The 24,902-nt window shown below is 41.3% G+C and overlaps 1 protein-coding gene across 4 annotated transcripts; it reads right to left on the reverse strand.

Annotated features, from left to right (window-relative positions):
* Positions 1–1,442: 1,442 nt before the first annotated feature.
* On the reverse strand, positions 1,443–24,641 carry KLHL21 (kelch like family member 21). 4 transcript variants are annotated; one of them, XM_077837224.1, is made up of 6 exons: positions 24,622–24,634; positions 22,207–22,288; positions 14,207–15,231; positions 10,673–11,078; positions 6,228–6,300; positions 1,443–4,400 (listed from the first exon to the last, which is right to left on the reverse strand). In XM_077837224.1, exons 3-6 carry the CDS (start codon positions 15,222–15,224, stop codon positions 4,107–4,109), a joined length of 1,791 nt encoding a protein of 596 aa, XP_077693350.1. In that variant the 5' UTR covers positions 15,225–15,231; positions 22,207–22,288; positions 24,622–24,634; the 3' UTR covers positions 1,443–4,106. The 4 variants fall into 4 exon arrangements, with proteins under 4 accessions (XP_077693350.1, XP_077693348.1, XP_077693349.1 ...); XM_077837222.1 differs by lacking the exon at positions 24,622–24,634 and adding an exon at positions 24,291–24,584; XM_077837223.1 differs by lacking the exon at positions 22,207–22,288 and having other exon boundaries at positions 24,622–24,641.
* Between the last annotated feature and the right edge of the window lie 261 nt (positions 24,642–24,902).

Genomic DNA, 24,902 nt, shown 5'->3' on the forward strand with positions numbered 1-24,902 from the left:
TGTGATAGGAAGACAGGAAGCATTCTTAAAATGGTAGTGGAACAAAAATGGGATGTGTTATAAGTGTACTTAATAGTGACTAACAAACAGCTTGGAAGAGAACTCTTAAATCATACTTCCTCTATGGGTGAAGTAAAATTACCCTTCAATGTCTTCTCTTTGGAAAGTGACTATTTAGTTTAATAAACATGCATCAGATAGAGAGCCACCACAGGCAAATTAACCCTATCAGATCTAGAACCCTCTCTGCAGTCACTGAGAGCTGAACAAAACCTTTACAATTTTACATGTTTTATTTAGCTTGATCATTTCAAAGAAGTTTAAAAAAGAAAGTATGAGAATAAAAATCCAAAATCTGTCAAAAATGTAAAATGCCTTTGCTTCAAAGGATGGTATTTAAACAGTATTTAAAGGTTTGGACACAATGAAAGTCTACAAAAAAGTTAAACACAAACCTAATTATTCAGCTGGTTTTGGAACTTCAAGATGACACAGGTCCAGCAGAGAGCACTACAGTAGGAGAATGTTCTACATAAATATACTTTAATAGTTCAGCATAAATACTTTACCATTCTACTATGCAAATTAAGTTATACTAAATTACAACATGTAGGCAGCAGTGCTCCACATCTTAAGATGGACTTGAATACATCTCTTAAATAACTGGCACCCTATTGAGCACCACATGGTTGTGTGTATCACTCCCATTACAATAACTGCACAAGCTCAGTGGAAGAGAGACTGACTTGAGGTTTCAGTTTAACTTTTGTGGGGACACAAATTGCTTGCTGGCATAGTATTCTACAGCCAGAAGTGAAGAAATTGCATCAATTCACTGCATTCTTCCAAGGAAATAGGCAAGCTTCACCAAAATGAGCCCTGTATCTTGCTTAACATTCGCTTGAGAACTGAGCACAGGAGCTAAAAGCATATTAAATATATTTTCAGGAATAAAAACATGTTTATAGAGCTGTAAGCCTCAAATAAGAAGCTATCCCATGTTCTTGCTTGCACATCAGCTAAACAAGAGCTAAGGGAGAGGGGAATACATAACAGAACTATCCTTTCTTTGTAGAAACAACGAGGGGTCCTTGTGGCACCTTAATTGTTTTTGCTGATACAACCTAACATGGCTACCACTCTGAAACCTCTCTTTTTAGATTTCCAACTGGTTACTATAAATTTGTGATACTAAAAAGCCTGACTGAAATAACGAAATGGTCCACTGAATGGTATTCCCAACTCCCAAGTAGGAAACTCAGTGAGGTTACCAAAACAAAACAGGTTTCAGAGTAACAGCCGTGTTAGTCTGTATTCGCAAAAAGAAAAGGAGTACTTGTGGCATCTTAGAGACTAACCAATTTATTTGAGCATAAGCTTTCGTGAGCTACAGCTCACTTCATCGGATGCATACCGATGAAGTGAGCTGTAGCTCACAAAAGCTTATGCTCAAATAAATTGGTTAGTCTCTAAGGTGCCACAAGTACTCCTTTTCTTTTTGCAAAACAAAACAGAAGTTAAAGTTTGCCAAATCTATCAAGTTGATTTATTCAGTCACTTTGTTCCACCCACTGTGAAGTCTTGGTAGACTGAAGTCTACCAACACAAACTAGTTGTTCTATAACCCTGTCTTAAGCTACATTCTGGTAAGGCACTGTCAATTACCTGTCAAAGTTTAAAAGTGGTCCTAATTCAGGATAATGGGAAGAATCTCTGCTGAAAGTTTGCAATAGAGAGAAAGGTTTCAGAGTAGCAGCCATGTTAGTCTCTATTCGCAAAAAGAAAAGGAGTACTTGTGGCACCTTAGAGACTAACAAATTTATTTGAGCATAAGCTTTCGTGAGCATGAAAGCTTATGCTCAAATAAATTTGTTAGTCTCTAAGGTGCCACAAGCACTCCTTTTCTTTTTGCGAATAGAGAGAAAGTGTTCCAGAGAGAATAGACTCAAGAGCTCAAGAGAAAATGCTTTCTCCCTTGGGAACTTAGGACATTTCAGTGAGTTAGGATATCCTACAGCATCTTCCAAATGAAGAAGCCTAAAGATTTGTGTGATTTAATATCTGGGTTTGTCATGAGTAGGTGAAGTTTAAATTCATACAGTTTTCCCACTGAGAAAGTGCACAGCTACAATCTTACCCACTGTTTCACTTCATCATGCTTTCCTAAGAGACATTAATGCTTGTTTTCAACTAGATCATGCTGCATTTTGAAATTTAAGAGCTCTGTAGCAACAGCCAGACATTCAATCAAGAAATTAGCAGGAAATTTCCTCTTCCATTGAAATCTGCTTGCTCAGGTTAAATACAGGAAATAGAATTAAGCCTGCCAGATCACTTAAATCTGAAAGCAGAACTTACTGATTACAAAAGCAATAGAGATCTAAAGAAAATTCAGTGTCTGTGAACTAACTAAAGGCCCTGATTAGCATTTACCAACTGCTCAAAAATTCCAACAGCTGCTTTAAATTATTCTGATGAAGGTCAATTCTCATGTGTAATATTAATATTAGTAGGTTCTATCACTCAACAAATTGATCCATTATAAACCGTAAATTTACCTTAGCTTAGCCACAATACTTTATCAAATGTTTGAAGCAGCATAAAATTATTTTTCTATATACCAAATACTGTGTAATAAATTACTTTGCTCAAATCCATGGGACAGTTCCCAAGGAAGCTCTTCTATACTTCCTGTCTTTAAATAAGTTCTCCCCTAAAAATACCATTCTCATCTACTTCCTTAGTGTCTAAATGGTGAGAATACACCCTCTGCATTTTACAGTGTCCCCAACTTCTATCCAGGGCCTATCTGCTCAATCTAGCACAAATTTTGCCATTCTTGATAAAAAAGAGTCAAGTTAAAGTCTTTAGAGCTTATGGAACATCAATAATGAATAGCAAATAACTTCACGAGACAAGACCATACTGCAGAGATTTCTCTGCCAAGTTCAACTGCAGACTAAACAATTTGATAGAAATAAAAATGTTATCCAGATTTGAATGTCGATGGAGGTTCTTCTCCAAGAGATCTTTGACATGAGCCCCCAGCCTCTAAAGTCTCTCCCCACTCTTCTTCTCAGATGGATATTTGCTTAAAAAAAGAAATTGAAATGTATTTCACATTTCCCTCAATCTAAGTTTGTGAATGTGAATCATTTTTAAAATGCAAAGTTTCTAAAGAAACATCTTTCTAGTAAGGACCAATAAAAGCACAAGCTGCTTGGAGTAATGAAAATTCTGTATAAAAACTTACAGTACTGTACGGGTTTAACAATTAATTTATCACACATTTAAGGTAGCGGGGGAGGGAAATTTCAAACTTCATGACTCTCAACCTTAATATCCTTGCACTGACCTTTTTAGCAATTTAATAGGTTCTTCATGAAAGCACGAAGAGTGACCAAACTTTATTGTGGCTCTCGGCATATTTAGGGCTAGATATTTATATCCTCATATCTGCACATCTATAATGAACCCAAACTTTGTGGGTGGAATTTTCCCTCAGACCATATTGGCAAGGACCTGGGCAAGTGGTCTATCTTCCTCTGGAGCACTGAGCGGAGTATTAGATCTGAAGGCATATCTTACCGAACCAATCTCTCCCCTTTCAGAGAGCCTCTGGTATTAGCAAACTTTGGTCCTTCCTCTCTGCTATGTTCCATAAACCCCTCCACAAAGAATGGAATTTGGTGGCAAATATGAAATGTTATGATGTGGAAAGATGCTGACTGCAGGGTACTACTGACAGCTGTCTGATCAAAAGCTTCGCTACGCTGCCTGCAATAGTGGTGCTTGAGTAACAAGTGATTCTTTAAAAATATCTTTTTTCCAGAGTTCTCATATCAGAGCTTTTCTGTGGTTAATGCTGCACCTTCTCCATCCACAGAAAAGTGCTGAGGGACAATGCACCCAAAGGGGCCTGTAACTTTCTGCCAACTATGCTTCTTACAACAACATTTTAATCTTTCGGGGTTTTTATTTCCTCCTGCTTGCAATTACTGATCAATCCATTTCAGAGTTTCCAAGCACCAGTTTGCCTCCCCCAAATTGACACTGGTTAATTGTAATGAATTCACTTCAAACCATAGAGATAAGTTTTTCTACTGTTAACGTAACTCATTAAGATTCTGATTATGCAGATTCTGGCGCTGCCTGTTTAGGTTAATGGCATTATCCAGAGCAATACTGTCGTCATCTTGTGTAGTTTGTGGCATGAACTGTCGGAATATGCTGACACTTCCATGCCAGAAGGTAGGTTCAGGCAGCCGTCCCACTATGCTCCACATTCGAGTTTCTGGATCATAAGCTTCCAGCACATCTGAAAGTTCAAATGTGTTATCGTAGCCACCAGAGACATAGAGCTTCCCACCAAGCACAGCCAAGCTCCCTCCAACGTGAACCTACAATTAAAAACATGTTATTAGAGAGGACCACCCTGGCTTAACAAGGAGATCTTCAAAGACCTGAATCTCAAAAAAGAGTCATACAAAAAGTAGAACGTAGGTCGAATTACGAAGGAGGACTATACCAAAAAACAACAGAAGCATGTAGGGACAAAACCAGAAAAGCCAAGGCATAAAACAAGATAAAACTAGCTAGGGACTTAAAGTGTAACAAGAAAACCTTTTAAAAATACATTAGATGCAAGAGGAAGATCAAGAATAGGGTAGCTCCATTACTCAATGAGGAGGGAAAGACAATAACGGATAACACAGTAATGACTGAAGTTTTAAATGCCTTTTTTGTTTCAGTTTTTACCAAAAAACTTATCAATGATTGGAAAACCAACATAGTGAATATCAGTGTAAATGGGGTAGGATCTGAGGCTAAAATAGGAAAAGAACAAGTGAAGAATTACTTAGACAAGTTATATGTCTTGAAGTCAGCAGGGCTTGATGAAATACATCCTATAATATTTAAGAGATCTCTGAACCATTAGCAATTATCTTTGAGAACTCATAGAGGATGGAAGAGATCCTAGAGGACTGCAGAAGTGCAAATATAGTGCCTATCAATAAAAAGGGGAATAAGGACAACCCAGGGAATTGTTCTCCTTAACCAATGAGGACAGGACATGAAGTAATGGGTTTAAATTGCAGCAAGGCAGGTTTTGGTTGGACATTACAAAAAAATTCCTAACTGTCAGGGTGGTTAAGCACTGGAACAAATTAGCTAGGGAGCTTGTGGAATCTCCATCACTAGAGGTTTTTAAGAACAGGTTTTACAAACTCCTGTCAGGGATAGTCTAGATAATACTTAGTCCTGCCTCTGTGCAGAGCTTTGGACTAGATGACCTATCGAGGGCCCTTCCAATCCTATATTTATATGATTATGCCCATTTAGGTAGGTACGCTGATATCTAACCTAGCAGATCGTCCCAAATTTGTGGGTCCTCTGCTATTGCTGGCAATTGCGGCTCTGAAACAGGTATAGTGCTCACAGGCCCCAGCAGGTGACACAACAGAGACCATACCGTCTCCGACAGATTTTCCTATCACCTTATTGAATTTTGCTTGTAATACGCTGTCAACACAATTGTAACAGAACTGACAAGTCCCAGCCAAATGGTCAGCAGCATTAACTCCAACTAAAGGAGCTATAATCCAAGAACCACAAAACAACAAGATACAAACAAAGATCTCTGCTAACCTATGCAGCTGCACCACATGATGGTTTGGGCACTTATGGCTTGTCTACACTGTGCATTAGTCCACAATGGAGAGGAACTGGCCCACGTGGACCCTGCTAGCGTACACTAAAAGTTCCCAGGTGCATTAACATAGTATCGTATACTACATTATTGCACACTAAACTTTTAGTGCAGGCCAGTTAGTGCGTGACACCCTAGTGTGCACTGGAATTTATACCCTTCTAGTGGCACCTTAGAGAGTAACCAATTTATTTGAGCATAAGCTTTCGTGAGCTACAGCCACAAGTACTCCTTTTCTTTTTGCGAATACAGCCTAACACGGCTGCTGCTCTGATCCCCTTCTAGTGTGAACTAATACACAGTGTAGACAAGCCTTCATCGTTCTCTATTTGTTATCTAAACTACAACTGCTCTGAAGCAAGGACTACCTTTTGCTGTACATGGCTGAACATATTGTTAGCATTCACTGAGTTTATTTTGTGTTGTGTCAGTGCTTAAAAAATTAAGTCACTCCCCTACCCAAAGAAGTTTATAGTTTCCAACGGTTTTTTAAATGAACTCATTGTCAACATCCTACCTGAAGCATAGGAGGGATTTTGTCCCATTCATTCTTCATTGGATTGTAAACATCCACTTCGGCAGAGTCATCTCTATAAAAGAAAAAAGGAAACCACTATTCAGAGAGCTGTAAAGGCTCCCCCCATTTCATCAAGCACAGGTGAAAGTAGTCCAACCAAGTGTCTGAAGTGCTACATTAGCACTTTTGCTTCCACCCTGTTACATTCACAAACCCATGTACACACTGATCAAATTGCACTTGCACCAAGACATGAGATATGGTGCACACTTCAAACTCCTACATGTGGCTCCTATAACGCAGCATCAATGGCCAGCACAGAAATCAATGGATCTGCATAGCCCCAGGTGCTGAAGAGCTATGTATTAGAGTGGGTTGTATCATTATGCATAGGAATTCTCCTCACTACTTGTGAACTGGTGCTTGTGTCCAAAGAATGTGAATAGCACTTCTGTGCTTCTCCAAAGTCAAAACTGCACTTAAAAAAATAAATTCTGGTGGAACGGATTTTGAAAAGATTACCCAGCTGGACAAGCTAGTTGGGTGCAGCGACCCATACACTGGAGGCAGAATGAACCCAGAACACTCAGGCGGTGTTTCTGCCTTCCCCTGCCTACAACTGCCTCATGGTTATTCAGCCCTGGTGCCTGCCCAAGACAGGATGCAAAATTATTTGTATTACAAATAGCACCTAGAAGCACCACTGTGCTATGCTGATAACTGCTGGCCAATCCTAAACATAAAATTTGCACTTGTGGGTCCCACTACAGATAAATTTACTGCAAATTTGTACCTGATAAAATAATCTGGCTTTGGTGATACGAGTGCACAAGAACATCTTAGAAAAATAACTGACATTTTGGGGTGACTTAAACCTCTCCCCACCTAACATTAACACTAAAAGGATCCATGTTGGATTGAGACTTCAGCCAATGCCAAATTTAAACCGGGGTGGGGGTGTCAATAAAGGGTGGAGACAGGTCTGTAATGGAAGAACTAACAGCAGCACTATAATCCCATAAGGCTTCTTTTACCCATTCCACTCATGAGACAGGAGTGTGACAGCAACAGGTGAGGGATTATTGTGACACAGAAATGCAATTTGCTGGCATACGAATGTGGAGATTACAAGGTCAGGGTAGTCATAGCAGTACTTAAAGTAAATCCAAGAAAGTACTATCAAGAATGAAGTTAGAAGACTACCTAAGAATACAAAAGAATCTTCTACTTAGTTCAACCACTAATTAATTTGAGCTTCCATTTTAACTGAATCAGTCTCAAGAACTAAGTTAATTGAATTTAAAGTAAAAACTATGTACTGTATTAGAATCCATTTCAATTGGTATAGACATCTTTTATTGGATAATTCAATCTCTGGCTATAAAGTCCTTTGATTAAAGTTAAAAATTTGAATGAGAGAAGAAAAGTGAGTCCAAGACAATTAAAACCGAGTATTGTATTTTTCAGACATTGTTACTGACTTTCCAAGAACTACCATGTCCTTTGCAATCTACGACAAGCACTCTAGTGATGACAGAGAAAACAAAATCAACTGCTTATTCCAATCAAAGCGATAGCAACAGAGTGTCTCGAAATAAGAGGAAAGTGAAATAAATAAGAGTCTTTGCAGACATCCCAGAGCACCACCTCTCCTGATGGCTATTCATTTAGAAGCCATCAGGCTTATGAAAGGGTCTGCTTAGTATACAGCAAAATCCAGGTTTCTGAACTATAGTTATAATTAGTTAAAAACAGGATGGATTTATTCAAATCAATGTAATTTAAATACTTGATTTTAATCACCAATCAGGAAACCTTGATTTAAATCAAGGATTTTAATCTTGTTTTGCATTTGTACTTTAGTTATTTTCTTAAAGAAAGCTGATTCTCACTGGTTGGTAATGATTAAAACATTGGATTTGCAACTGAATATAACCTTTACACTAAATTTGGTGCTTCTTTTTGTTAACCAGGAGGATACAATATATTGATACACTTTAACCAAATATAAAGCTTAACTTACATTTATTCAGACTCTTAAATTTTACTTTTTTATTATGTTAGATCATTTTTTACTTGTGATTTAGTGTCAAGCTCAATTTGGAAATTCTGATTCAATAAAAAAGTGCACAAAAATCAGCACTTTAATTTTTGTATTAGTTAAGTAAAATTACCTTAAATGTGCAGATACATAAGAAAAAAAAAGTACATCAAAACATGTTCTGCATTTACTGATTTATGAAAACAAAGTGTTATCTGTAGTTAGTGAATTGAACTGATTATTTCTGGTCCTCATTGTCCTTCAAGAGTTTGGAACTAGTTTATCTCAACCTCTCACAACCAGTTTTTATGTATAGATTGGAAGAAGAAAGCAAGCTTTTCTCCTTTTTCCAGTGTACATTTTTTCCCTTAACTTTGACTGAACTAGTTATAGAACTGATCTGAATATACTGAAACAAAAAAATATTCTTTGTGTATCTGCAGAAGATCCTACTACTGTCAAAAGCTGATTAAGCATGTCAACAAACTCTGGTTATAGGTGCTTAGCCAGTGACTTTCACCAGTTCAGTGGTTTAATTTTCTGTAAAACTTCAGCAGCAAACATGTGCTGCTTATTATTTTAATTTAATACAGTTTTAATATATTATTGTAAGTTTAGACCTTAACATAGGTTGTCAATTTCAAGTTTATTTTTTAAAAATAAGCCTGTATTTAATTTAAACAAAAAAACCCCTCAGATTTAAAATTAAAAAAAATCTGATTTTTAAATATTTTCAAATCAATTTTTATCCACTGTGATTTAAAAAAAAAAATCAATGAATAAGTTTCCTTATGGCTCCCAAGGTACATGCTTCATAACCAGTTTCCTTAGTTTGAACTACTTTCAGAAACAATCTCGGAGCAGAGGTGTCTATGCAGAGGAAAGATGATCCATGGGAGTCAAGCATTTAAAAATCACACTGGTTTAATTCAATTCTATGAACCTGAAGATTCTAAACATCTTAAATACACAGAGATCTCTTCTTCCACCTGTTGTCTACCTCAAACAGAGCATTAATAGGAGTTTCAGGAATTCAAGTGAAGAGCGAAGACAACCCTTTTAGTGATACTGCTTTAAAAATCCTAAAGTTGCTGTCAAGTTACAGCAGAGAAGAGTTATCATAGTTTACAATGTTTGTTGTCACTAACAGTGCTGCATGAGGCAAATACTTCCAAGAATGAAAGTGAAAACATACTGCTTGCAGGCTGGGAGGGAAAACAGGAACAAGAATGATTCCACATTCTCGTCCGAATAAGAACAAGGCATTCCCATTTCAAGGTTGTTTCTAATACAGAAGTAACCCAAGAGACTAGTTTTGCTGTGATGCCATATTTATTACTGTAACTAGGGTTGGTTGTAAAGAAGAGAGAGAGATTTTATTCTCACTTGAAGAAAAAACCCACCTAAACTGAAAGTTAGCAGCTTTGGTTAGTAAGTCACCCTTTGATCCCATGTATATGACCTATTGCTTTGAGACTGTCCTTATAAATTATCAGAAAAATATCCCTTTTGCAGCATTTTTTTGGGGGAAGCGCGGAGGGGGTGAAGAAGAGGAAGAATTTTCCCTTTGCTGTGTCAGGTAATTTTCTCAGCTACTTACCCAATGAATCACCAATGACTTCCTACTGCTGCAGTACCCCCCGACAGAGGTGTGTATGGGCCAACTACTCAACTATTAGAAATTCTAAACCTTGACCTACCAGTCTGCTGAAAACAGCAAGTAAAGTTGGCTCTGCAAGCGTACAGGATGGATATTCTGATGAAAGAACCTTTTCAATATTAGTTGAATACTGAAAGAGGGAGAGGAATAACTTCAAACAGCTGCTGGAAGCCAAGATGTTGGACTGAGCACGAACAAATCCAAATGCAGCAAATAAAGGTCTTGGATACAACTTACTGCTTTAAGGAAACCCAAAGGTAATAAAACAAAATTTCTGGGGACTATTTTTAATGTACATTTGCTCATGCACAAAGACAATACACTCCACTAGATGAAGTGTTTCAGTGATGGAAAGCCTTTCAGTTTATTTTTTAAGTGGATAAGTATTTGAACCATTAGAACTCAACGCATAATGGTAAATCCTGGTTTAAAAAAACAAACCATTTCATCTCATGTTCTCTTATCTCATTACACATGTGCTATCCGCTGTACAATTTAATATTTTCTTGGAGCTTATTCATATGTGTGTGTGTGTGTGTGTATTTAAAGTAATAGTAGAACTGAATTAAAGCCAATAGAACTCAAGGATTCTACTTTAAAGTAGATTTCTCCTCAGTCCAGATTTGTAAAATTGCCTCCGTTTCCCAAATTGTGGATTTAAATCCAATCCTTCTACACTATTTCTCAAAAAAAAAATCATTCTATAGTGGGATGAGGTGGGGTGGAGGATACATTATTACTTACCTTATAAAGTATATAAGTCCATTAAGAGTCACAGTTTTTGGTGCAAAAGACCACGGAGGCAGCTGTCCACAGTTCACGAGGGACCAGAGGTCAGTTTCAGGGTCATAGCATTGTATAACCATGGATTCTTTGCCTGCTAGAGAGCCAATAGCAAAGAGTTTGCCACGACAAGATGTGGTAGAACAGTTGTCCATTGGGTACAACATAGGCTGCAAAGCCTCCCAGGCGTCTATGGAGTGGTCATAACGTTCTGTGCTGTCTGAGGCTATAATATACAACAGTCCATCCAAGACTGTAGAGCTGTGGTATTCTCTTGCTTTCAACATTGGAGAAACTTCTGTCCACTCATTCACACTGGAGTTGTATCTCCAGACACAGTCATAGAGCCTTGACCCATCTGATCCTCCTACAGAAGAGAGCACATTTCATAAGTAAATATTTTGCAATATAGCCCATTGTGTGTGTGTGAGGGGGGGTGGGGGGGTGGAGAGGAAGACAGACTAGGGGTTTTATGTAATAACTCAGTCCTTTATTAGGTATTCAAAAATGTTATTACTTTCCAATACTATCACAAATTTTGCTACTTCCCCAGCCTACTTGTTGTTATTAAAATATTCAGGTACAGGAGAAAAATGGCAGTTTGTTTCACAACAATTTTAAGGCTAATGGTACCACTCAATCTCAAATTTGTTTGGAAATTTCGAAAATGGGCCTGTAACTTTGTCTCCCATTTACTCCCAGAATCTCAGAGTAGATTCCCTCATGTGATGCTCAGATGAAATCTGATGTATTATCAACTCAAAACACGTATCCCAGATTTGGCTAACTTCCTAACCATTTTCTCCCTTCCCTATTTACAACCCTCACCATATCCCTGATGAGAGGGCTTGGAGCTGGTGACCCAATACAGAGCAACTTTCAACAATGATTAATTAGCCAGCAAGTACTGATAAGAGTCCAACTAACACTTCTACAATAGTTGACAACGATATCAGTGGAGCAAATCTAGCATGCAAGCTCCATAAACTAAAGAACAACCTTAGACACATGACCCCACTTCACTACTGCCTCATACAAAAATCTGCTTCTAAGCTTTTCCTTTACATCTCTTTTCCTCTGAGCTACAACTGTAATGCGAAATACAAAACAGTTATCCATGCATCTCCAATGACAACAGACCCTGTATGCAAGTACAAGACTCTTGGAAGAAGTCAGCAATCACAAGGTGTGTGACAAAATGCTTGGCATTCAGAATTCCAGGTCAATCAACCTTGCATTGTTTTTGAATACTACCATATGTGACTTTCTTTGGATGCAGAAATAATACAAAAGTATTCCATTTTAGCACATCATCATGTTTATGACATTACTTAAATCACAGGCATGCGTTTTAAGTCAAGTCAGAGATTGAACAGCTTTCTGTTCACTTAGGCCGGGTCTACATACAACCTTTATCGGTATAACTATGTCTGTTCAAGGTGTGAATTTTGTTGACATGGTTATACTGGTAAAAAGGTACATCATACAGTATAGCTTATTTCTGTTTGGGTCCCTTTACACTGGTATAACTGCACCCACACTGGGAGTGAGGGTGAGATGGGAGGTCACTGCTTTATACTGGTATAGTTAAAGTGGCAAACTGGTATAGTTAAACTTGACAAACTGACAAGAGCCAGGGAGTACACTAGAGAAAGAAACACAACTTTTGCCCTTCAATACTATAAACGCACTGCTGTGCCAAGGTTAAATGACACTGAGAGTCATTGAAGTCCAGAGTGTCAGAGGACTTTCTGGTATGTTTCTACCTTGAGTGCTGTGACGAAGTAGGGATTTTCCCTCGTTGTGTTGTATGTGAGTCTTACTATTTAGCCTATGTGAGTTTTACTGTTTTGCATGAATATTGAGTATGCTTCAGTTTCCCTGTGTGCTGCACCAATACCTCAGTGATAGGAATAGGGGTGTGTGACTTTGGCTGAGACCTTAGGGGCAGGTGAGGCTGCTCTAGCTGCCTAAACATATGCTATGACCAGTGCCCTTCGTAACCTGAGACCCAGGAGGGGGATGCAACCAGATGACACTCTGCCCAGGAAGTGAGACAAAGACAAGGAGGAGGAGCAACGGGGGTGCTGGCAGTCTGCTTGGGTGGACCGGAAGAGGGGGAGTCCAGGGCTTCTGGCCCAGGACTCCCCAAGACGGACTTGGCTGAAAGTCACTGATTTCTGTGCTAACAAATTCTGTTCTACGCTGTGTTCCCGTCACCTAATAAACCTTCTGTTCCAGAGCATCACCTGGTGACTCTGTGACAAGCATACACGGTATGCTTTGTGTTGCACCCTGTTATTTACTTTTCTCTAAGTTCTGCTTTTCTTAAGTGTTCTCAACACAGCAGGAATTTGAAAATGATCTGAAATCAGACTCCTACCCTGTTGTCTTGGGAAGTTATACCAACATGTGTCCTGAAATGCTGTCTACATACTCACTAGTATTAGTCATTATGAATCAGCTGCCTGTCTGAGATCAGCTACTAAATCCATCCCAAAACAAGAATAACTACAGAAAAGGAATCCCTGTTGCAAAATGAAAACTCGCATTTATGCCAAACATCTGAATAGAACTTTAGACATGGTCCATTTGTGAAAAACCAAGAACCACTGTAGGAAACCTAAATATTTTCATTACACATTTAAACATTAATGTAAGCACAAAGTGGAAGAGTCTCCTGGATGATGGACCCCACACATTAAAAATAAAGTGTTCAGGAGGTTCCTTCTGCAAACACTCAAGTAATATATAAAGTTGCATACATATTTATTTTCCTGTTCACCTCTGAGTTCCAAGCCTATTAGCACAAAATTAGAACAAATTAGAACAAATCTGACCCCCATAAAGTAGCTTATAACCCCAAGCAGAATAACAAAACCATTTCAGGTTTACCAACACGCTGCACTAGCCTGTACTTAGAACCAACCACAGAGCCCTGAAGTCTGTCACAATAGAAGTGTATACAAATACCTTTACACAGACTTGTACACAAGCCTCCACACAGAACAAAGTGTTACTGCACTGTGGAGAAGCCAAAGTCCCTTTGAAACGGGCTGTTGGAATGCGTGTCTGCTTACAACGTATGCAACACACTCGTTCAACATTTTCACAGAAGCCAAGGAATCATTTCCCCTGGCATTTAGCAGAACAGAATGGTTTCTGAGTCTTTGCAAGAGACACCCTAATTATGAAGGCAGATCTCATTTCAAAGAATCATTACTCTGCGAACCCAAAACAAGCCATGCTTAGCCCATCCTAGGACTAATGGCAAAGAAAAGAGGGAACTTTTTATAAAAATACTAGTGCTTTGAAAAGTCAGGGATCTCATTTCTGGCCTCTTCTACAGCTTTGCCGATGCCCCTTGATCTTTAAACCTAAAGCCGTCCCCCCATCCCTTGACAGACTTGGGCTCCCTCCAGAATAATGCCCAGCTGTGGCCCTTTCCCCAGACAACACTGCTCAGGGCATCAGATCCAACGTGCCCATCCTTACCTGTCACGTAGATGTCATTGCCCAGTGCCGCTATGCTGTAGCCACCACCCAAGTGCTCGGGAAACTCAGCCAGGTAGCGCCAGTGCCCCGTTCGTGGGTTGTAACAATCAACGGTGACCAGCTCATCGCAATCACGGTCGCAGCCACCAATGAGCACAAGGATCTCTGCCAGGCCGGTAGAGGGTCGTGGCCGCATGCGAGCACATGGCCCCTGGTCGTGCCGGTCATAGCGAGCAGCCTGGAAGTCGCGGGCCTCCCGCAGGAGGCGCAGACAGGGCTGACAACGCGCCACCAGGGGCTCGCCCTCCACATGTGCCAGCAGGTAGAAACGGCGCACGAAGGGCAAGCGCACGTGGGCCAGGAGCTGCGGCAGCAGCGGGGCACGGGCAGCTAGGTCAGCACGCACCCAACGCAGTGCCAGCTGGAAGGCGGCCTCCTCCTTGGGCACACACAGCTCATCGTCCTGCAAGTAGGAGATGAGCCGCGCCAGCGGCAGCCGCTCCAACTGCGTGCTCAGCTCACCCACATGGCGCAGCACAAACCGGTGAGCGGCAGCCGCGAGGGCTGGGCAAGCAAAGGCCTCTGCGAAGTCCTGCATGTCCAGCGCGTTGGCCGGCTCCAGCTGCCGGGCCAGCCAAGTGCCACATGCCTCCTTCACGGCCGGGAACTGTAGTAGGTCGGCAGCGCGCAGCAGCCGCTCCGCGATGTCGGGGCCCAGCTGCCCCACCCGACCAGTGTAGGCAAAGTCGAGCAGCAGTGCCAGGCACTCAGGGTCCACCCCATGTAGCCGCACCCGCTCGGCCCGGGACTCCCGCAGTGACCCGCCGAACATGGCACGGAAGTAGCCAGAAGCTGCAGCTAGCACAGCTCTATGTGCCCCAAACTCACAGCCGCCGGCCACCACTGTCACATCAAGCAGGCTCCGCTCAGAGCGCAGTGCACTCAGACCCCGCAGCAGTGCCACTGCGTGCGCTGGTTCGCCTGGACCCCCACCTCCTCCTGCCGGGCTTGGTTCCATAATATGCCTGTGGAGGAGGCAACACACAGCAGGTTAGCATGAGGCTTCTCAGGCACTCACAGCCCCTGTAAGGACCAGACCCAGCCCATACCACACGTGGCTCCTGCCCCCACCCCCTGGTCATCCACCCCTTTAACTCCTAGAAGCCCAATGGGCCTAGGCGGCAATCAAGGACAGAGCCCACAGGTTAGTACACCCCCTCCCCCCCACACTCATGTCAGGGACAGCTGCTCTAGTTTAGAATATTCCCATCAATAGGGGGAAGGGGCCTCCCTAATGGATTCCATCCCAGCAGGGAGACTCAGTTTATACAGGGTTCTGTAGAAACCACAGGGATTCGGCAAGCTTTCCTCTGCGGTGAGGGGGTTGCTTCTGGAGAATTGCTTTGCCGTCACAGATGCACCTAGCAGAGCCTCACACTTGAAAATCAAGGCAGGTGAAAAGACCCGTTGTGACCTTTTTTTAAAAAAAATATTGAGGATGTCCAAGATTGTTTGAAAACAGGTCTGGCGCGTAGTTTTCAGTTTATCCACACACATGGTCTCAATTTTCTACACTACAAACTTCGCTGGGGAAGAAGAAAGGTTAGCAGGATAAACGCACAGCACATGAATTTATCACTTCTAGTAGCCTTTCTTGGTTTCAAATAAAAGTTTTGCTCAAATGCAACTAATTTCTTTAAAAAGAAAAGGAGGACTTGTGGCACCTTAGAGACTAACAAATTTATTTGAACATAAGCTTTTGTGAGCTACAGCTCTCTTCATCAGATGCATTCAGTGGAAAATACAGTGGGGAGATTTATATACACAGAGAACATGAAACAATGGGTGTTACCATACACACTGTAATGAGAGTGATCAGGTAAGGCGAGCTATTACCAGCAGGAAAGCGGGGTGGGGTGGACACGACAACACGACAACCTTTTATAGTGATAATCAAGGTGGGCCATTTCCAGCAGTTGACAAGAACTTCTGAGGAATTCCAATTCAACCCAACCCACTATCTAAAGACACTTTTGGGGACTGGTTGTTATTGTCAGAATTTAGTAAAGGAAGAAATAAACATTACAGTAAGTAACAGTTATTTAAATGGGCACTGAAAACAAATGGAATGTTAAAGAAAAAAGTGGGGGAATTTCTTATTCCATTTAGAGAGAGCACCTGCAATCTGTACTTGCAAAACACTGCAGTCTACAAAATTGAATATTTTACTTTACTTCACAAAATGGACAAGTTGAAAAGACAAACTCAATTACAAGATACAGTTTCTCACTGAACTGTAACAATAAAGCTATGTAACTACAGGTCAGCACATACTGTTTCAGTTGCTTTTATAAGTACTCTGGTACAAGTCATACAAGCAATAAACATTTTAACAGAATCAATGAAGCGTGCTATTGCCTACAATAATGGCAATCCCATTACTTGACAAACATTTAATAATAAAATACAGAAAGTCAAGCTTGAGCAATCAAAGTATATTACTCATCGGTAAGGCTACGTTTTAGTCATGGGTATATTTATTAAAAGTCAGACAAGTCACAGGCAGTAAACAAAAATTCACAGTCCATGACTTGTACTATACACCCCTAACTAAAGATTAGGGGGGTAGCCCTGGGAGGTGCTGTGGGGGTGGCGTGCAACCCAGAGTTGTGGGGGTGGTGCAGGTCGGGGGAGGGGGGGTGAGGGTTGGCGGGGCTGGCAGACTCCCCCCCCAGGCTCCGCACAGCTCCCCGGAAGCAGCCGGCATGGAGGGAAGGCCGGGGGGCTCCACGCACTGCCCCCGCCACGAGCACCTGCTCCACAGTCAATGGGAGCTGTGGGGACATGCCAGCCGCTTCCAGAGAGCCCTCCTGAGGTAAGCGCCACCCTGCCCTGCAACCCTCTGCCCCAGCCCTGAACCCCCTCCCACACCCAAACTACTGCTCCTGCTGGGAAGGCGTGGTGGCCCAAGATTGCCCCAGTAGCGGCCGGCGTGGCTGGCCCAGGGGCTGCCTGAGCTGCTCGGACAGCCCCGGAGCCAGCTGCACTGGCCTCTGCAGAAGTCATGGAAGTCACAGAATCGGTGACAGACACACAGCCTTACTCACTGGCAAATACATTTGTTTTCTTATTTTCCCCATTCAAACCTTCCATTTTCCCTCTTCATTTGGGGATCTCTGACAATCTAGTAAGAGTTTTTTGAGTGCTCAGTTGCAGGTTTACAAATGGGATAATAATATATTCTTAGGAAATAAAATAAGGAGTTCTGTATGCATTCTACTATCTGCACTGCAAATGTATGCTATTAAAATTCCTTGCTAGATTCATTCTGCAGGACAAGTATTTTCACAGAACTGTAATAATATTAAACCTTTAAATGCCTGATGCTGCATTCTTTGTGCACTCCAAACACCCACTGTAGTCAGGGAAGTGAATAGCTCCCTGCACACCAGATACTCATCTACAAGGACTGCTGTGCACATGCAAGAACTAACACAACCCACAGAGATTTAGTATCTTTCACAAAATGCAATGTATGGTCTTCATGGGATCAAAGGGACAAAAGCCCACGCTAGACGCCTTGGGGTGGCACAGCAACAACTCCTTGTTCTGGCTTCAACATCCACAACATACCGCAAATGGGAATCTATCTTAGGACATTAACAAATAATTACAGCCATGTGGCAAAATGTCTCCACAAATGAAGTCCCTCTCTGCAAGAATTCTAAATACTACACAGACTAATTAACAATCTAGTCTATGAAATAATGTCTTAAAATATAAATATAATTATAAAATAGCTTAGTTAGTTTACTCTTTTCTGGATCTAAGCAGGACTATAGTAACTATCGAACAACCTTAGGAACAATTTAAAGAAGGGGGGGGCAATAAAAGGTTCATCAAACGGAAACTGTCCTCAAACCAGGGAAACAGGATGAGATGAACAGCCTTTAAACATTCCTACCTACATTCCTCAAATGTGGAGCTTTAGCAAGATGAATTACATAACGTGCTATCAAACAACTGCTCAGTATTTTCTACACTTCAGTCTCATAATAGATATTTTAGAAAGAGAATCCAGATTTAAAGTTCATAAGAATAAGACTGAACTGGATTTGGACTGTATATTGACAGAGCAGGGTGTATTGATTTAAATCAAAGCTTTAAATAATTGATTTTAATCTTGTTTTGCATTTGTACTTTTTAGTTATATTCCGGACAAAAAGTTGATTAATTGCTTGGTAAGAAATAAACACGTGGGTGTGCAACTAGATATAATCCTCACACTAAATTTTGTACTTTCTTCTAACCGGGGGGTAAATAAGTGTGTGTACATGTAGTGTAAGCAATTATATAGTTTAACACATTTATTCCAATTAATGTTTGCATTTTGTATTATGTTAAATGATGAATGATACATTTCTTATTTACCAGATGATTTTTTTTACTTGTGATTTGTGTAAAGCTCGATTTGGATGCAAAAAGGACATGAAATTTGAAATGCACAAGAACATTTTAAAATGGATAGATAAATAAAACTAGCTTAAATGTGCTGGATATATGAGAAAAAATTAAGTATCAAAACTTGTCTGGCACTTAAAAATGATGAAACAAAGTATCTGTAGTTAATGAATTGATCGGATTGTTTCTGGTCACTTTTGTGGATCTGGGTCCATGTCCTTCAGAAATTTAGATCTAGCAGATCTCATCATCTCATACCTCATTTTTAATCATAAATTGAAAAAGGAAAAGAGGCTTTTCTGACTTTTCAATCACAGTCGGCTTCTCAACTTGGAAAGAGCTAGCAACTGAACTGAACGGGATGAATAAACTGAAAATAAAATATACCCTCTGCACCTGCAAAAGAGGCTACTGCTATGAAAAGCTGGCTTAGCACTTAAAATCTGGTTCCAGATGCTTAGCCAGTGATTTCCTCTAGGTCAGTGGTTTGATTTTCTTTAAAACTTTGGCAACAAACGTGTATTGCCTGAACTTTTTTTTTTAATTTAATGTAACCAATTAATAGATTTTAGTAAATTTAGATTTAACACAGATTGTCAATTTCAATGTAATTTCAAATATTTTTTTAAAAAAAGTATTCAATTTAATAAATCTGATTTAAATAATTTTTTTTAAATTACTGATTTTCCCACCCTGTTTGAGAGAGCATATGTACATAAGCTTCATAATTTTATAAATACCACTACCTAGTCCTGCATCCATGCCATCTGGGGCTGGGATTTTGTCAGGTATCATATGTAAGCAGTATTAGGCCTGGTCAATATTTGCATAGGAGACCACCATTTGCAGCCAAAGCAAAAATCCAAGTGATGGCAGAAGTGATATGGGTGCTTTAGTATGGGATGCTCTTCCCTCCAACTCGGTGGCTGGGGTCTAAGCTTTATGGGGCTGTGAAACTGTCAGCTGGAAAGGCAATCTCAAGCTCAAGACCCTGATCACTTTTAGTCATTGAAGGCCTGTGCATTTTTTGCACAAGTTAAGGTGTTAACCCTAAGGTCCTGGCTAAATTCCAACTCATATTTACATTGTCTTTTTAAATCCTCCCATGTGTATTAAATTTGTTTTTTCTTTACTAAGAAAATTCAGCTGTCATACAATGGCTGCTGCATTCCACTCTGGCGAGTTAAGTGATCCCTATTCATACTAAATCTAAAGCATCTTGGGATCTTTCTGGATAAAAGGGTCCTATATAATGTATAGCATTAAATATATTGCTTATAGGATACAAAAGTAATTAGGATGCCTTTCAACAAACAGTATACTAACTTATTATTACATTAATTGAAATGCAGCAAAAGCTTAGAAAATAATTTAAAGGAAGGAAAGTTAAGTTCCTACAAATACTAGGCACTGCAATTTAAGATACAAATAATAATAAAACCCTGCTCAGATAGGAATCCTAATGGATATCAGGGCCACATTATGCTAGGCACTACACAAACAAAGGCTGAGACAGTCTCTGTCCTGAACCGTTTACAATTTAATAGAAAAGATAAAGCATGGAGAGGAGAGAGATATAACAAACCAGCAGAGTGAACAATATGATGTTCCACAAGTGTCATGCTAGCGCCACAATATTTTTTGGGGGGTGGGGCAGAGGGGATTATTGGGAAGGAATCAGAGAGACACACAAAGAAAAGGAGAGAGGGCACCGAAGGGGGCAGGGATAAGTGAAGGGAAGAAAGGGAGGGAAGAAAGGGAGCATTAGGGGGGCAGGTGGAATAAGGTTGAAGTAAAGAGACCGAAAGAAGGAAATGGACAGTTAATAAGCAAAGCAGAAAAACTGTCTAGAGGATTTTGATGGAGGCATTTGAGGTTGTTCGTTAAGGGTGGTGGGCTCATCTAGGATATGCTATTAAGTGGACCATATTGCAAAGTGGTTTGGGCAGAAAACGGAATCAAATATTATGTGTTTTTGCTATGTTTTACATATTTTTAACATCTTAGATCGATGTCTTTAATACATTTAATGAAAAAGACAGAAAGCCATGTCTCCTTTACACAGGAATTGTTAATCAGTCCAAAGGAGGAATAGCGGTAATATATAGAATGATGGTAACTGATAGCGGGGCATTAATGCAGGGGTAGGCAACCTATGGCAGGTGTGCCAAAGGCGGCATGCGAGCTGATTTTCAGTGGTACTCACACTGCCCAGGTCCTGGCCATCAGTCCAGGGGGCTCTGCATTTTAATTTAATTTTAAATGAAGCTTCTTAAACATTTTAAAAACCTTATTTACTTTACATACAACAATAGTTTAGTTGTATATTATTAACTTATAGAAAGAGACCTTCTAAAAACATTAAAATGTATTACTGGCATGCAAAGCCTTAAGTTAGAGTGAATAAATGAAGACTCGGCACACCACTTCTGAAAGGTTGCCGACCCCTGCATTAATGCAACAGACTCTGGCACTGTAACAGTTTTTCTCAAGCTCCCATTTGGCAACAGACTTGGTCTCACATTAGAAGAGATTGAACGTATTCTGGAAAAGTCTATCAGAGTAGAAGATATGACTGTGTAGAGCTGGCAAAATAGGAAATGAGACAAGTCAAACAGCAAAAACATTTTAAAATAATAGCACTTTCTCAGTATTGAACTAATCCCAAAGAATTAGAAAATTAAAAAAGAACCAGTGAGAGAAAACATCTTACGGAGTTACATAAAACAGATATGTTGATAGTTTTTCTGGAAGAAATTGAACCCTGCAGAAGAAAAGCAGTGGAATTACTAAATGGGCTAGCCTGGAAAAGTAAAGTAAAAGGAAAGTGTGGTGCTTCTGAGTAGACATGGACTGAGTGTTCATATCTATATAATATTTAATAGAGTGCAATTTTGTTTCCTAATTTAAAATGGATTGTTATGTAAATGGAATTTTTTTATACCTTCCTCTGGTGGTTCACAGTTTACTCTATCACCCTAAGAAGATAAATAAAACAATTAAAATAGCCACTTGACGATTGTTGTATAGCAACTAGCAGATACGGTTTTCCAGAGCTGTGCATATTCATACACATATGATCACTGTAGTTTGCCCAAGTTCCGTTCCAAGGGGAATCCCCTTTCCCCCAAAAGGTGATAGAGGAATTCAGCCTTTACGGCTCATTCAAACATTGACCCTTCTGCAGACATTGCCAACAGAGAGACCAGTTACTAATAAAGTTTTGTTTTTTTTTCCATCCTGATATCCACAGTGGGAACACTATTGTGATCCCCAGCTCTTTTGTTTCAGGCCACCATATACACATCAAATGTGAACTGCTTTCAATGACTACCTCAGCTTTCTTTAACAGAGAAAACATATAATTTCAGGTGTAAGATGCTATCTTGCTCTGAATCCTGAAGTTTCAGAGAACGAACTTCAACTAATAAGACAGCTGTAAGAAAAGCTGACAGTGGCAATAAACCTGAGCCGATGTTGCTAGATTTAGGATGTAACCCCATGTAGTTTATCAAGACCAGCAGCACAAACTTTCTCACCTAAAGTATACATAAAGTTGCTGTACTTGTGATGGAGCCAGGGTCAGAGGTCCTCTCCAATCAGCATGGCATAGCCAGTGCACTGAGGGTATTTGCAAAAAGAAGAACGTGAAATAATGTGTTTCTTTAAAAAATGTAAGTAGGTTTTCATCATGACTCAAAAGGAATCAGTTGCCTTTTACAAACAAATACTAGGATATTTGTCACATCTCATTTCTAAATTAAGTTATTTTTCAAAAGTACTTTGGCACAAGAGTGGATTCTTCAACAATATCTGTACAGTAACTATTGATCAAAACTAAGTTGCACACAATGCCTGCCTTTCCTCCCTGATGATCTTACACATTAATTACTAGACTCACCACCTGATTTCCTAAATTCCAGAGCAAGGCAAACATGCAGGTACACAGGCAAAAAGGCAGTACTGTTCCTTGCCCATAGATGGGCTGGACACACAGCTATTAGCAGCAGCATTCCCAGCTCTAAGTAGGTGCCGGCACATTACTGTCACAGACAGGAAGTGGCAAGAAAGCTAGAACACTCTGGAACTTAAAGTGCAGAAGGCTACAATCATACAAGCTTACCGCTCAGAATTTCGCATAAAATTTGAATGATACATGCAACATGACTCAGCGTCTGTTCCTCATTAATGTTATAATTTAGTACTACACTAATATGATTCATTTGCTCTTAAAAAAAATTGTGTAAGTGTTTTGAGAAAGTTTGCCAAAGCTGAAGAAGTCTAAAATTAGACCTATCTGCTCTGTTTTGTTTGGTGAGCAATCAATCACATGCTCCTTGTGTGTCCTCTCTTCTCTGCCCACCCCTTTCTACTGAACAGGCAAAGGATTCAAACGTGCAAGAAACAAACTGAGGAAGGGGCTCCTCATCAAGCTTCAGATACAGAAAAGGAAAAACAATGAGGAGTCCAGTGGCACCTTAAAGACTAACAGATATATTTGGGCATAAGGTTTCGTGGGTAAAACACCCAGTTCTAACTCTGCCACTACATGGGAAACGGATTGACTTAAGAAAAAAAAGAGCAAGAAGATTTAGTTTGACACTTTGAAGAAAGTCCTTCTAATTTAAAGTTTCGCTGTTGAACCCTGAAGAACCTGTTTTGCACCACTTTATTTTGTTGTTCACAGATTACTAACGCCAGGGCATGGTTCTCAAGAGACTGGTTTGGTGAGATTTTATTATATGCCACTCGCTTTGTGTTCGGTTACAACAAGGAATTTAATTTGTTTTTATTACAAGTAAAAGTCAAATTCTTTAAAAAAACAAAAACAACTATTGAAAACTGTGTGCTACAGATGCTCATTATCTCCACATAAAACAGGGGTCAACAACTAATTAGTGTTTTGGAAAAGAGGTATCTATACATTAATAACTGACAAGAGTGTTCCTTAAATCCTGGATTATATTTTGGAATAAGATTTTCCTTGGCTGCCAGGTGCTCAGGCTCTTTAGCTAACTGAACCATTTGCCCAGAGACACTTTGCAGAATCTGATTCTGTCGGTGTATAATTTCAGTGGATAATACTGATTTTATTTTTAAGCCTTTTTTAAACCTTTTGTTGATTTAAATTTTCACAGTTGTGCACAATTATGGGGGAGAATCAATTAGTTCACGACAGGCCCTGAGAGTCAAAAAAAAAAAAAAGCTTTCGAGCTGTCAAAACGCAAAATGTCAATTCGCATGTCAAAATATAGAAAGTAAATAACCTTAAACGAAACTCTGATAAACGGTAAAGCAATATGCGTCATGCTTCGCCTGCCCATTTTAATTGTCGATGGCAATATTCTGAGAGTGAGAGTGAGAGTGTGTGTGAGTGTGAGTGAGTGTGCAGGGGAACGCTGGCACAAACCTAGCCCTCCCGACCCGCGCCCCCTCGCCCCACAGAGAGGATCCCAACCGCACACCGGGGGCGCGGGAGAGCACGAGGCAGCGGGACACCGCGAGCGGAGGACGGCGGTTCCCGTCTCCCGGAGTCCGAGCTGACCGGACAGCTCTGCCCCGGGTCTCCCTCCTCCGGCATCACCCCCTCGGCCGGCCCCATCCGGCGGGGCCACGGGCTTACCTCTGGCCCGAGCCCCGCGGCTGCTCTCGGGGCATCAAGCGACGCAGGCGCCGGCCTCGCGCAGGGTGGGGGAGGGGAGGGTCTGAGGGAGGCGGGAACGCGGCGGGCCCGGCAGCGCCTCTCGCCGGGGCGCGGCTTGGCGCGCGGAGCCCGTCGGGGGCAGCGGCACGGCCCGGTGGCGCGCCCCGCCTCGGAGAGACAGGCCCCTGCGCGCCGGCCCGGCTGCCTCGTGACAGGCCCTCGTGGGGGCAGGCCCAGGGGAGGAGCCTCCCCGTAGCCCCACACGGCCGCGGGCGAAGGGAACAAGAACCCGCTGCCGGCCCGCGCTTACCGCTCCGCGCGCCGCCGCAGCACCCCCAGCCGGCGGGCCTGAGGGAGCGGGAGGCATGCTGGGGGCTGTAGTTCTCTCCGGGACTACAACTCCCGGCAGCCCCTGCAGCGAGGGCCGCCGGAGCCGGTTGCGGGGAGGGGAACTACAACTCCCGGCAGCCCCTGCAGCGAGCGCCGCCGGAGCCGGTCGCGGGGAGGGGGAACTACAACTCCCGGCAGCCCCTGCAGCGAGCGCCGCCGGAGCCGGTCGCGGGGAGGGGGAACTACAACTCCCGGCAGCCC

Source organism: Eretmochelys imbricata, chromosome 18 (assembly GCF_965152235.1).
Source record: "Eretmochelys imbricata isolate rEreImb1 chromosome 18, rEreImb1.hap1, whole genome shotgun sequence".
In the NCBI taxonomy this organism is placed as follows: Eukaryota; Metazoa; Chordata; order Testudines; family Cheloniidae; genus Eretmochelys; species Eretmochelys imbricata.

Coding starts and splice junctions, on each gene's coding strand:
- KLHL21 (XM_077837221.1), bottom strand. CDS start 24,325: ATGCCCCGAGAGCAGCCGCGGGGCTCGGGCCAGAG. Junction 11,079..14,206: donor CAATGACATCTACGTGACAG/GTAAGGATGGGC, acceptor TCTCTTCTGTAG/GAGGATCAGATGGGTCAAGG. Junction 6,301..10,672: donor GGACTTATATACTTTATAAG/GTAAGTAATAAT, acceptor TTTCTTTTATAG/AGATGACTCTGCCGAAGTGG.